The sequence below is a fragment of the Callithrix jacchus genome, chromosome 8 (genome assembly GCF_049354715.1).
Source record: "Callithrix jacchus isolate 240 chromosome 8, calJac240_pri, whole genome shotgun sequence".
NCBI lineage: Eukaryota > Metazoa > Chordata > Mammalia > Primates > Cebidae > Callithrix > Callithrix jacchus.
The window spans coordinates 98,073,920-98,088,651 of NC_133509.1; the positions used below are offsets into that span (position 1 = coordinate 98,073,920).

The following is a 14,732-nucleotide window of genomic DNA, read 5'->3' on the forward strand; positions in this document are numbered from 1 at the left end:
GTTGCATACTTTTTTTTTTTTAACTGCTGTTTCTTTTTAGGAATTAACAATGCCAGTTTTGTTTTTGTTTTTTTACAAAGTTACCGAGATGACAATATCCATCATTTGCTGACTCTTAACGTACACACTGTGACCTGATAATCCTGAAAAACTTTTTGGGAGAGAGAGGTGGTCAGCAGCTTTTTTTCCTTTTTCTTGAAAATAATAAAACTGCATATTCTACTTTATATTTAAATGTAAAGAAGAAAATATACAAGCCCATATTTGTATTGTATTTCTATTAAGAGTTCATAGTTCATATGTTCATGTTTGTTACTACCAAAATTCAACATATGAACACAGAATCAGCTCTATATCATGAATACTGCTGGAAGTGATGGTTTAGGATTACCAACTCACTGCTGCCATGTCCGTAACAACCAAAAGCATCCTGGAAATAAACCCCCAAACACGTATCTTTCAGTACATAATAATGCTACTGCATTAGGTAAGTACATACTATACACAAGTTTTATCAGCAGTTTACCTACCCAAGATGTAGATTCTTCTTTTAAATACAAAGCAGAGAGCCAATAAGATATATATATATATATATCTAGATATACGTACACATATCTAGATATATATATATATCGAGAGAGATATATATCGATATATAATACAGCCCTAGATTTTGTTTTTTGGTTTTTTTCTTAAACAATTTGGTCACGATGCACCTTTGATATAAAAGCATTTTTAAACTTTATTATTAATACTCAGGACATTAGGAATTTCCAGATTTTTTTCAGTAGCATTTGTAGAACCACTTTTGATAACAAATACAGTAGTTAGGAATATGCATCCAATTCAGAATGCATAATAATTTTTATCCTGAATCCTTTCCGGCTAAAAACAGGGCTGGCACTGTAATGAGATACAGAATGAGAATCTACAAAAAACACTGTAACATGTTTGTTTTTTCCCAGAGGCTACATCCTCTTTTGCTGGAATACTTTATAAATACATATTAAAAAGTAAGGCAACAACTCCAAACAGTCCAAGCTGTTTGCTCAACTCTTTTCCCAATTAGCTTTGCAATCCCGGCGATCAATTTCATGGTTGTATTGTTTAGTGTTTGTCTTTATTCCAAATGGTCCAAAAGGATGTTTTCTCACATTTCTGAAACATCTCTGGTATGTGTGTTCAATGATATATGCAACTAATACTGGTCAGGTACTGAAGCCTGTGATGTCCCAGTGCCTGTTTTCAAAGGATTCAAGACATTGATTTGGATTCACCATAAACGGATGCGTGAATCCAAAATTCCCTTTCCTACTATGTTTATCACCTCTTCTCTTTTAACTCCTAATTTTAAAACTAAAGGAGTACCAGGACTACCTGGTTACTGGAAAGATGTTCACCCCAGTAAACAGAACTTTTATCAGGGACCGTTATAATTCATGGCCCCATTCCACGTGGACATTCAATTCAGGAAGATGTGCAAAAGAAAAGGATGTCAAATTACAGTCAAGTGATCCAGAGGAGGATGTTATACAAACTTAAAAGGAAATGACAGTCTTTTTTTCCTTTACTATAAATACATTGAACAGCTTAGCAGAAAGACAAGCTAAATTTAAGATTGTTCACATTTGAAAATTGTATCATACTCTCTGCTAGTGATAAATAAGGAACTCCCGATAATGGAATTTTACCATAGCAATTTCATCAACAGATCTTTGAAGACCGATTTGTTTTTTAGAGAGGGTTAGAACAATGATTATGTTTGCAAAGTTCTGAGAAGTCCATCTACTGTCCAAACTTTGGATTGAAGTCCTTATTTTTTTTTTCCTTTACTTAGAGACAGGTATATACAGTGCTGTTGTAATAATGAAACAAATGTGAAATCTACTGTAAAGTTGCACAATACAGAAAACTGTTGCTCCATCTTCTACTACATAAATGTGTGACTCCACAGGTTAGTAATGTTGTTGTCATTATTTTTGTTAAGTTGGAATTATTCCATCACGTCTAAGACCTCTCTTTAACTCCAGATCCTCCAATTTTTTCCACAATTCTTCACGCTCCTTTTCTTTCTTTTTCTCACTGAAGAAGAAACAGAATACAATGTAAACAACTGAGGTTTAATGAGATTATCCAACAACATATTTTTCCCTATGCATATTTTAAAAGGTCTTTGAAAAACAAAAGTGGCATCAAGCTTGTGGGCAGTTTTCGTCTTGATTTTTCTCTCTCATGCTTTTTTGTTGGTATTTACAGACACGTAAAAGTAGTATTAATGAACAGAGTAGGAGATGACAAAAATATTTTACAATTTCACCTTAATACCCCTTTACACTTAGCTTAATTCCAAAAATTAACTTTAAAATTACTAAGAAACAAAAATGGGAATGACTTAAAAGTATCAGTTATCATAAAACCAAGGGCACGTTAGTGATTTTCACTTGCAGATTAGTAAGAATCTAATTTTTCTTTATCTCCAAATAGTTTCTCAAAAAGGATGCCAGAGATGACACTGATACAGAGAATGTAGTAGGTCAAGAAAATATATCCTCTCCTTTATTCATAACTATTTTTCCTACCTCATGTATATTTAAACTTTTTATCAGTTTAGAAGACACCAAAAACTTGTGATTTTAGTTTTAATGATCTGAAAAGAACTTGGTTGACATTATTATGTATTAAATTTTAATGTATCAAGCCTTCAAATTGGGTTCAATATCAATTTTACTAGTGATTTTCAGACTTTGAGATTTCACTATTTGGTATAATTTCCCCCAAAAATGGATGCCCAAAATAGAATCAACAACCTTTATTTGGCCAAGGACATTTTAAAATTACCACATTTTTACAAACAAGGATTTTTAACATCAACCAAGTAGGAAGTACATGATGCAGGAATACAAGACTATATTGTAAGTTAAATAAATTCACATTTATTAAAAAAATTCACTGCACTGTCTCTGGTTTTTTCAGGATGCAGTGAACCAATAGAAAGCAGACCTAGGCTGGGCACGGTGGCTCAAGCTTGTAATCCAAGCACTCTGGGAGGCCAAGGCAGGCAGATCGCCTGAGGTCAGGATTTCAAGACAAGCCTGGCCAGCATGGTGAAGCCCCATCTCTACTAAAAATACAAAAATTAGCTGGGCATGGTGGTGCATGCCTGTAGTCCCAGTTACTCAGGAGACTGAGGCAGGAGAATCGCCTGAACCCTAGAGGCGGAGGTTGCAGTGAGCTGAGATCGCACCATTGCATACCAGCCTGAGCAACAGAGCGAGACTCCATCTCAAAAAACAAACAAACCCAGATTAACATTCATAAATCCAGGAATTCAGATCATTTCTGAAAATGGGGGCTCTACTCTACCATCTCAGGAATGAGGATATAATCCGTGCACTACCTCACTTAGCAAGGATTAAACTTCAGCCACAGTACAATTTTTACTCAGGGAAATCCACATGGGTTGAGCGAAATTTGTATGTAATACCAATGCCTCGTTTTTTAAAAACATTATAACCAACGTTTTTTAAAAGTTCTATTATCTAGAGCAACAGAAATTAATCTTGATCCCCTCCAACTCTGAAAACACTCTAGAAAAACCTAAGTAATTTCATACTCTTATCCCACTAGAGACTTGAGGAAATATTGAATTATATAATATGGTAATTAGTATCATCATTTAATAGGTAATATTTTCATAATTTAGGACTCGTTTACCATAATTAGCTTCAGTTATCTCAAATGTAAACCTGCACAATATAAATTTCAATGATCAGAACTGTTTTCATAATTACCTATTTGTTAATTTGACCCTGAAAAATTGCATTTATAGGAGAGCAAGGGCAAGATTAGATAATCTTCCAATCTAATCATTATGAATTACAGATTATTATTCTTTTTTTTTTTTCTTTTTTTTCCCCTTAGATACAGGTTCTCATTTTGTCACCCAGGCTGATCACAATCATAGCTCAATGTAGCCTCAACCTCCTGGATTCAAGCAATCCTCTTGCTTCAGCCTCCTGAGTGGCTGGGACTACAGGTGTGTACCACCATTCCTGGTGCCTTCCAGATTCTAAACATAAGCAAGCTGTTTGGCAAATTATCACTTTTTGTTTACCAGTACAGTCTGGGGGAAATATGAGGTCTAAATAAATGTTAGCAAAGAACACTAATTGAGGTACATATAAATCAATTCTATAGATCCTGCTGACTTTTGATGAATATGACCTTTTTATTTGGAAAGAGGGACAGTAAGCAAGGGTTAGAATTTTACTCAACTAAAAAGCATTTCAATGTATTTCAGGTTCACATTGCCCCAATTTGTAGTTTTAACCCATTTATGTCAGAAGTTGCACAATATTTTTGTGAAAAATCAGACCTTTGTGATGACCATCAGTATAGGATATATAAATAACTCCCACAAGCTTAATGTTCCAATAATGGAACACTAGGCATAAATTGGTTAAGTGCTGGCATCATTAAACCATTCATCATCTTGTTACTAAAGTGTTTCGTTTGTGTTTTTGATCAAGAGATTTATGGCATTCAACACAATTTATCCAGTGAGGCTTTTCTTTTTTTTTTTTCCCCCTAATTTTCTTTTGACATGGGTTTCACCATACTGGTCAGACTTCTGACCTCAGGTGATCCACCCACCTAGGCCTCCCAAAGTGCTGAGATTACAGGCAAGAGCCACCACACCCGGCCTCTATCACACAGCTTTCATACTGACAACTTTATCTTTAAAAATTCTAAATATTTCTGATATAGATACTGTCACCCCTAATCTTTCCCATTTTTCTCTCTCCCTGTGGGTGGAAATTTTAACACTTAACCACACTGTCATGCCAGGGATATTGTCAAATTTTCTTCTAATTTCAATTTTACATAGTACTAATGTTGGCATATGTATTTAACAGTGTTAACTACTTATTCCACCCACCATTTTCAGATTTGTAACACTTAAAATTTGAGGCTGGGTGCGGTAGCCCATGCCTATAATCTCAGCACTTTCGGAGGCCAAGGTGGGTGGATCACAAGGTCAGGAGTTTAAGATCAGCCTGGCAAATATGGCAAAACCCCGTCTCTACTAAAAATACAAAAATTAGCAGGGCATGGTGGCACTTGCCTGTAGTCCCAGCTACTTGGGAGGCTGAATCAGAAGAATTGCTTGAACCCGGGAGGCAGAGGCTGCAGTGAGCTGAGATTGCCCCACTGCACTCCAGCCTGGGCGACAGAGCAAGACTCCATCTCAAAAAAAAAAAAATTTTTGATCTGAACTGAAACGATTAACTTCTTGCTATCCTGAAGTAAACTTGTCCATTCAGTTATTCTTCAATAGTACCAAATAAATGTCTTCATTCTCTTGTCCTATTCCTACCTCTATGAAGAAACCAGTGTTTCCATCTGTCAGTATACCCTGCTACTGCTCATTTGACAAATTATTATCCTTGCTTTTAAAAACCTATTTTCTCATTAAGAAAGTCCACTCATTATAAATCACTGTAATATGCAAGAATATCACAATCAACCTCATAGTTTTATCTACTCCTGATCCCCTTATTAATTCTTATCTTTTTCAAGGGTTTGGTCCACTTAATATGGATAATAATCAGAAAATAGTTTTATCATTGAAGTTAATTAAAAACAAATCAAACGATTTGAGTAGAAATAAGTTCTTCAATTTTTTTTTTTTTTTTTTTGAGATGGAGTCTTACTCCAAGGCCCAAGCTGGAGTACAGTGATGTGATCTTAGTTCACTACAACCTCCACCTCCCAGGTTTAAGCGATCTTCCTACCTCAGTCTCCCTAGAAGCTGGGACTACAAGTGCATGCCACCATGCCCAGCGAATTTTTATATAGACAGGGTATCACCATGTTGGCCAGGTTGGTCTCGAACTCCTGACTTGAGATGATACCCCTGCTTTGACCTGGCCACCGTGCCCAGCCAAGTTCTTCAATATTCTTGATACTTCTACAAATTGAATCTTGGTTCAACTAGGATAATAATAAAGTGCTTTCAGTTGCTCTGAAAGAAAAGATGCTATGCACAATACACCTTTCATGGTGCACCACAGTGTTTAAATGTACCCTTCACCCTTTTTTTAAGTAACATCCTTTAAATATTTTAATTTAAATTTGGGACAGGGAGGGCTATTATAAATATAATAATTGGTAACAATCGCTGATATAATTCATCAAAATTCAAAATCAGAAGCTTCTTCCATAGAAACAAATGTTTTAAATATATATATATATGTCTGTGTGTGTGTGTATGTGTGTGTATATATATATATATAAATTATTCATATCCAAAGAAATGAAACCAAGTTCCTGTGTAAGCACGGGTGGTTTAATGTGAGTTATTTGTCTAGCTGTGATCTGTACCAGTTCTGCTGACCCAAAAGATATGCTGACAAGATAACTAGCAAGCTGGCTGGGTGCGGTGGCCGACGCCTATAATCCCAGTACTTGGGAAGGCTGAGGTGGGTGGATCACAAGGTCAGGAGTTTCAGACCAATGAATTAAAAGTTGTTTAAAATGTAAGTGTGGAATAACATATCCCGTAATTGATATTAATCCCAATATTCTGGGTACAAAATCTCAGCCTCTTCTGTCTCTAGCTAAATAAGTGCCATATTCCATAATTAAGTTGGTTTTCATAAATCACATCCCTGGTAACTTAAAAAAAAATCATTGCAATGGTCTCTCTGCCATCAAATCTTTCCCCTCGTTGCTCTTTTTGTCAATAAAATGCAAGTGACAAACTAAAAATGAGGAAAAGCAAAGCACCAAGGGAACCACAGAAGTTCAGCAAGACCCTGGCTATGAACACTTGCACATACCTCTGGGTCCTCTAAAGGTCCATAGTTTTATGACATACAAAGCTGACATCTGCTTATGGGTGATCAAAGCCAAACCAGAGGCTCAACTACTAAGAGTTCTCCAGATTTCTATGATCTGGAGATCTTTTGGAAAATAGAACACATTGAACAAGACATAACAAAACTGAAGAATCATCAAAATGAAATCAAGAAATGATATGCATTCACTGTAAAGAGTTCCACTGGTTTGTGCTCACATTTGGTCTCAAACATTTCTAGTTAGGACTATTGACCTTCATGTTCTTTTCACTGCTCTTTAGATTGTAATAAATTTGTTGAGTTCCAGTTAAGTCCTGGGCCCAAGAGCTAGATAAATGGTGCTTCATTCCAGCTGCAACTGGAGTGAAGAACAAGAGCTGCCTAATTATACTTCAAGTAAATTCAGAGTGGGAGTGAATCCAGGTAGCAAACTACCTGATACTCCCTAATACCAGTTACATGCCGGGCTCTTAACCTGAGGCAGAACTGAAATATTATTAAAGAAAGGGAGGAAAACAGACTTTATCAAAATGATAGTGTCACAAAGCTTTGTTACCCAGTGGCATAGTAATAAAGGCACAGTTAATAAGCGTTCAACAATGAATATATAAATACAGTCATGTGTTGAATAACAACATTTTGGTCAACACAGACCACATATACCATGGTGGTCCCATAAAAGTTTAACAGGCTTGAGGTTGGGTGTGGTGGCTCCTGTAATCCTAGCACTTTGGGAGGCAGAAGCGGTGGATCACAGGTCAGGAGTTCAAGATCAGCCTGGCAAACATGGTGAAACCCTGTCTCTACTAAAAGTACAAAAAATTAGCTGGGCGTGGTGCTGAGTGCCTGTAATCCCAGTTTCTCAGGAGGTTGAGGCAGAAGAATCACTTGAACCTGGGATATGGAGGTTGCAGTGAGCTGAAACTGCACCACTGCACACCAGACTAGACAACGGGAGTGAGACTCTGTCTCAAAAAAAAAAAAAAAGGCTTGAAAAAGTCCCACTGCCTAGTGACTTGTGTTACAACTGGCTACAGTAGTCACCATGGTAACACGCTATACAGGTTTGTAACCCAGGAAGAATAGGCAACACCATATGGCTCAGATGTGTCACAGCAGGCTAGACCATCAAGGTTTGTGCAATTACTGTACGCTTATGACGTTCACACAATACAAATGCCTAATGATGCATTTCTCTGAACATATACCGGTTGTTAAGCAATGCATGACTGTAAATAAAATTGTGTTGTTTAAGATTTGGGGTACAGTTAGGCAACTTCAAAGAGCAAGGAAAAAATCTCAATAGTTTATGCACAGCTGACAAAAAAGCTTTAAAAAGTTACCGCTGACGATCTGACTTGTATGTGGCTGTCAGCTCGTCAAACATGGTGTTGTTCATTTCCATAAATGCCTTCAACACATTGTACACTAACGCCACAATAGCCCTGTAAAGCAAAGAAAAAAAGGGAACATGTTAGTCTTATAAAATGGGATACTGAAGGAAGAAAGCAAAAGCACTTTTGTCTCAATGAGTTCCTTATACTGCACATTGTCTGTATCCCTTTTTAGTTGGAACAACTAAACATGACCCACAGTACATTTCCACATCAAGGGATTTCAATTCTTTGCCATTCAAGGCAAGATAATTTTCTGAGCGGTGGTAGAACTAGAAAGAATATCTCATTTTTCCCTTCTAATTGTTGGCACCCAGAATAGAGCTGCCTGTAGGCACTTGATAATTTCACTTAATAAATAGGCAAGTATGAAAGTAAAGCAACTTCACCCTACAATAAGGGCCTATGATAGCACTAACCTTAGACACCTCTATTTGTATTGAATTCTATTTTCTAAATAATATACAGAATTTATCAAAATCAGAAGTTACTTCCACAGAAACAAATGTTTTTAAAAAAATTTATATATATATATATGAATTATTTGTATCCAAAGAAATGAACCCAAGCCCCTGTGTAGGTTGGGTGATTTAATAGAAGCTATTTGTCTAGCTGTGATCTGCACCAGTTCTGCTGACCCAAAAGATATGCTGATAAGATAACTAGCAAGCTGGCTGGGCATGGTGGCTGACACCTGTTATCCCAGCACTTGGGAAGGCCAAGAGGGAGGCGGATCACAAGGTCAGGAGTTTGAGACCAGCCTTGCAAATATGGTGAAACCCCGTCTCTACTAAAAATACAAAAGTTAGCCGGCTATGGTGGCAGGAGCCTGCAGTCCCAGCTACTTGCGAGGCTGAAGCAGGAGAATTGCTTGAACCCAGGAAGCGGAGGTTGCAGTGAGCCAAGATCATGCCATTGTACTCCAGCCTGGGCAACAGAGCAAGATTCCATCTTAAAATAAATAGATAGATAGATAGATAGATAGATAGATAGATAGATAGATAGATAGATAGATAGAGATAACTGGCAAGCTGGGATGGTTGCTATTAGCTACGGGACACTATACAGCTAAACAGCCAAAATGGTAGCCCATACTCATCAAGAATGAGCTCTTGGGCAATGTGAGGACAAGGTTATGATGGTCTTGATAGCTTCAGACTAGAGTCTAAATAGCTTTTCCCTTTGCAAAAATATCTATGGCTTCCGTTTTGCAACAAACATGCTCCTAATACCACTGAAAAAGTCCTTGGTAAAAATTAGCCATATATTAAATAAGCCGTAAGTCTGATGTTTCCAAAACATTTATTATAAGAAAGTACACTTGCTGTGTAGCTTCTGTCTTGTGCCATTAAAAGGAAACTTTAAGTTCTTTTGTGTTAAGGTTCCAGAATGACCTTCCTCCCAAGGGCAATGGTGGGAAAGCACCAAATATAGTATACTGGGTAGTTACAGACACTTGCTAGAACAATTCTCTAGGTTTTCAAGAGACAATCTGTATAAAGGGACTTAACTGATTATCAGCTCCTTATTTTTACTAGTTCTATTAATAAAATTTGGCAACTTTGAAAAATGAGAAATGTGATATTTTATAATTACATGCAAAATTTTAAAAGATGAAATATACTGAATTATATCTACTAATTTTTAAATGCCACATTAAACTTTCCTTCTATTCCACAGAGAAACATATAAAGGCATTCAAATTCAGAATGCTTTAACTTTCACAGGCCTGCACGTTAAACTTCTCCTTGATGATTTTAAACTTTTTCTTTTCTGAGAGATACATATAACGACTGAGTTGGCTGTTAAGAAACAGATCACGCTAAAATGCAAACCTAGGCAGACCACTTCCCCACTTCAAACCCTTCAGTACTTTCTCATCATCTAACATGGTGAAGGCTCACATGAGTCCCACAATCTTTTCTAGCCACATCTTCCAGCACACTTCCTCAAAAGACCTTGTGCCTCAGCCCTCCCAAACTCACAGGTCTCAGAAATTGACAGGTGCTTTTTACATCTTTGAGCCTTTTAACGTGATGGGTGGATCCACTGTCTGAAAGGGTTCTCCCTATGCCATCCACCTGCCAAATTCCTTTCAGATTCCTTCTAAACATGGCCATGCCATAAGTATCTATGCACCTCTCCTTGCAGCTGCAGTGCCTCCCCAAAAGATCTGCTACGTCACAGATAGATAAAGAACCCTGTCAAGTAAACAGATACTTTAACTGGTGTTTTGTTAAAGTATCTGTTTATTTTCTCCAGTCAGTGAATCCCCAGAGGTAAGGATTTTATCTTTTCACATACCTCTTCAGCAACAAGGACAGCACCTGGCACATAATAAGGCTAAAGGGAAGTAAAAAGAGAGGAAGAGAACAAAGGAAATAAACTGAAAACCTACGGATTCCAATGTTCTTTCGAAATCCTATAAAGGCTGGAAAACATGATGGGAAGGATGACGTTAGAGTTTTCTTCTATCAAACTCATGATGTATTCATTATTCCAGTAATAGAGTGCTCTTTCTGCCACCTTTGAGAAAAGAAAAATAAAATGTTAAGAGAGAGAAAAAGACAAAGATTCAACAAAATTATAAATCTTTCCCAACAAAAGTATTTTAAAAGACTATTTTTAAATCATTCAATTAAAAGTAAAATTAAATATTAATCACATTTTAAATGTTTGTGGATTTTAAATCTCTTAGAAAATTCCAAGGCCTGGCACTGTGACACATTCCTGTAATCCCAGCACTTTGGGAGGTCAAGGCTGGAGGATCATGAGGTCAGGAGTTGGAGACCAGCTGGGCCAACATAGTGAAACCTGGTCTCTACTGAAAATACAAAACTTAGATGGGCATGGTGGTGTGCGCCTGTAGTCCCAGCTACTTGGGAGACTAAGGCAAGTGAATCGCTTGAACCCAGGAGGTAGAGGTTGCAGTGAGCCAAGATTGCACCCCTGTACTCCATATTGGGCGAGAGAGTAAGACTTAATCTCAAAAAAAAAAAGAAAGAAAGAAAATTCCATAGTGGGCCAGGCATGATGGCTCATACTTGTAATCCTAGCAGTTTGGGAGGCCAAGGCAGGCAGATCACTTGAGCCCAAGAGTCTGAGACCAGGCTAGGCCACAAGAGGAGACCTCGTCTCTACGAAAACACAAAAATTAGCTGGGCTTGGTGGCATGTGCCTGTAGTCCCAGCTACCTGGGAGGTTGAGGTGGGAGGATTCTTGAACCTGGGAGGCAGAGGTTGCAGCGAGCCAAGATCACTCCACTGAACTCCAGCTTGGGTGACAGGGCAAGACCCTGTCTCCCTTCCCACCAAAAAAAGTCCAGAGTGCTTCAAGTGCTTCATCGACTTGAGGAAAGAAGTTATCCCGTTAATTTATATTCTCTTCTAATTCTGCCCGTGTCATCTGATTCCACACTTTCCTGACATCACTTTATTTTTAGTTTTATTTTTTTTGAGACAGAGTCTCATTCTGTCACCAGGCGCCAGGCTGGAGTGCAATGGCACAACCTTGGCTCACTGCAACCTCCACCTCCCGGGTTCAAGCAATTCTCCTGCCTCAGCCTCCTGATTAGTGGGACTACAGGTACGCACCACCACGCCCAGCTAATTTTTTTGTATTTTTAGTAGAGACGGGGTTTCACCATGTTGGCCAGGATAGTCTCAATCTCTTGACCTCGTGATCCACCCACCTCGGCCTCCCAAAGAGCTGGGATTACAGGTGTGAGTCACCGCGCCTGGCCCTGACATCACTTTAACACATCTTACTGGTCCCCTTTCCTGGCTCACCTTTTTCATCACACACATTTAGATCGAACCCAGTGCCCAGTATATGGTTAGCATTCAGTCATAGCTATTGAGGAACACCCACGGTTGCCCATCCCCGTAAAGTGGTCAATATTTAATAAATACCTCCCATGGGCGGGCACTGTGCCTACATGGCAAGCAAAATGTATCATCCTTACCACCATCCCAGAAGTAAATACCATTGTGCTCACTTTACAGCTGAGGACGCAGAGATTCAGAGACTGAGTAATGTAGGTGATGTTACAATGGAGTAAATCATGGTAAAACCTGGGGCCTTACTTCTAGGTCTTCTTCCAGAGTTTGTTTCTGGTCCCTTCCTGGGCAAGCCAGGAGACATCTGCTCAGTTTCTGGTCTCAGGGACACTGGCGGCACCTACCCATCTCTGCTCTCTCAGATCCCTTTTCTCTGCCCACCATGAATTCAAGAGAATATCTCAAAAACAAAACCTAAAATCTCTAAAAAGGCTAGTTACAGTGGAAAAGGGGAAAAAAGGGTGGCTTCCTTCATTTATACAGATTAAGAAGCTGTATTTTAGAAGAGAACAAGGCCAGGTGCAGTGGCTCACACCTGTAATCCCAGCACTTTGGGAGGCTGAGGTGGGTGGATCACTTGAGTTCAGGAGTTTCAGATCAGCCTGGCCAACATGGTGAAACCCCATGTCTACAAAAGATACAAAAATTAGCTGGGCATGGTGGCACTTGCCTGTAATCACAGCTACTTGGGAGGCTGAGGAAGGAGAATCACTTGAACTCAGGAGGTGGAGGTTGCAGTGAGCCAAGGTTGTGCCACTACACTCCAGCCTGGGCAACACAGTGACACTCTGTCTCAAAAAGAAAGGAAAAAAAAAGAAGAGAACAAAATGGTATAAGAAGTATCCACCAAAAGACGCTGAGAAATCAGAATTTTTCCATGTGCATTATTCAGCTTGGTTAAAAAAAAATCCTGGGATTCATTAGGCATTAGACCCTGAGAGTACAAAGAAAACAATCATTACTGCATGTTTACATGCCAGGCACTGTGCTAAGTGTCTCACATATATAATATCTCATTTCCTCACAAGCAACAGAGTAGGTACCATTACTTTTCTATTTTGTAGATTAAGAATCTGAGACTCAGAGAGATAAGCCATTGTCTCAAGGTCCCATGGCTAGTAAGCAGCAGATTCCAAAGTCTCTATTCTTAACCTCTTTACTCTGTTATCCCTAAGGAGTTCACATACTGGTGGGAGAAGGGGCATTTATAAGCCTATCCAATGTAAACTGTGGCAATCGCTATATCAGATACATAAATAAAGTGTCAGGGGAGAGTAGAATCAACAACACAGATGACTTGGGAAACAGAAGGGTGGCAGAAAAATGTAACATAGGTGGGGCTGGGTGCAGTGGCTCATGCCTGTAATCCCAGCACTTTGGGAGGCCAAGGTGGGTGGATCATTTGAGTCTGGAGTTTGAAACCAGTCTGGCCAACAAGGTGAAACCCCCATCTCTACTAAAAATATAAAAATTAGCTGGGCATGGTGGAGTACGCCTGTGGTCCCAGCTACTCAAGAGGCTGAAGCACGAGAATCACTTAAACCCAGGAGGCAGGTGCAGCAGTGAACCGAGATTGTACCACTGCACTCCAGCCTGGGTGACTCAGTGAGACTCCATCTCAAGAAGAAGAGGAAGGAGAGAGAGAGAGAGAGAGAGAGAGAGAGAGAGAGAGAGAGAGAGAGAGAGGAAGGAAGGGAGGAGGGAGGGAGGGAGGGAGGGAGGGAGGGAGGGAGGGAGGGAGGAAGGAAGGAAGGAAGGAAGGAAGGAAGGAAGGAAGGAAGGAAGGAAGGAAGGAAGGAAGGAAGGAAGGAAATAAGTTAGGTAACATAGGCAAGGGGCATTTAAGCTGGGCTTCGAAGGATAAAGGAAAGGGCATTCCAAGGTAGAGGGCATTAAGGAAAGGAGGGCAGAGGCATGGAGGAGGACAATGTGTTTGGGAACCATCAAAGCAAATGAGGCAGCTGAAACCAGATAAAGCAGGAGGCAAGGAGAGGGAGAAAAGAAAGAATAAGAATGCGGCTGTTCTGAACATATAACTGGTTGGAGGAAAAATCCCAGCTGCCTCCTTCTATACTAGCATCCTGCCATGGTCTCTTTGAACATTCCTCCAGAGTTCAATATTTACGTGCCATTTAACTCTAACAAGTTCCTTAATCTCTTATATATCTATTTTAATATGTAAAACCACTTACAGAAGTAGGCATCCAGCCCCTTAAAGAGGAAAGGTGTTGTTTATGCAAAGTTAAAAATTACTGTGTCTGACAACAGGACAGAACCACTACTTTCCTGGGATCCACTGTCCTTCTGCACACAGAGGCAGTGTCACCAGCATGCAGACCTCAGATCCTAATGCCACACCTGAGGCAAACAATGATAAGCATCTGGCTACACAGGGTGGCCACTCAATAAATGGATGAACCAGCAAATTCATTAATAAATATTTGTGGATAAGCCAGCAAATATTTATTAATGAACACTTAATAAATAAACAAGGGCCTCTTCCCTTTGTTCTCAATTTTACTTCTGTCAAATAATTTAAAATTCTTTTTTCTTTCTGCCATAAAATGAACTGTGGCCCCTCCACAATTCATGTTTTAGTCCTAACTCCCAATGTGACTATATTTGGACATAAGACTTTT

The 14,732-nt window shown here is 39.1% G+C and overlaps 1 protein-coding gene across 4 annotated transcripts in view; it reads right to left on the minus strand.

Moving 5' to 3' along the window:
* Positions 1–717: 717 nt before the first annotated feature.
* Positions 718–14,732, minus strand: part of PPP2R5E (protein phosphatase 2 regulatory subunit B'epsilon) — a 165,833-nt gene continuing 151,818 nt past the window's right edge. For 2 of the 4 annotated variants that reach the window (XM_054240013.2, XM_054240014.2), the window contains exons 12-14: positions 10,653–10,780; positions 8,219–8,305; positions 718–2,082 (exon numbers count right to left, since the gene is read on the minus strand). In XM_054240013.2, the coding sequence (XP_054095988.1) occupies positions 1,983–2,082; positions 8,219–8,305; positions 10,653–10,780 (315 nt within the window). In that variant the 3' untranslated portion in view covers positions 718–1,982. Of the gene's footprint in view, positions 2,083–8,203; positions 8,306–10,652; positions 10,781–14,732 lie in introns of all 4 variants that reach the window. The other 2 variants (XM_009006144.5, XM_002753995.7) reach the window with 1 other exon arrangement.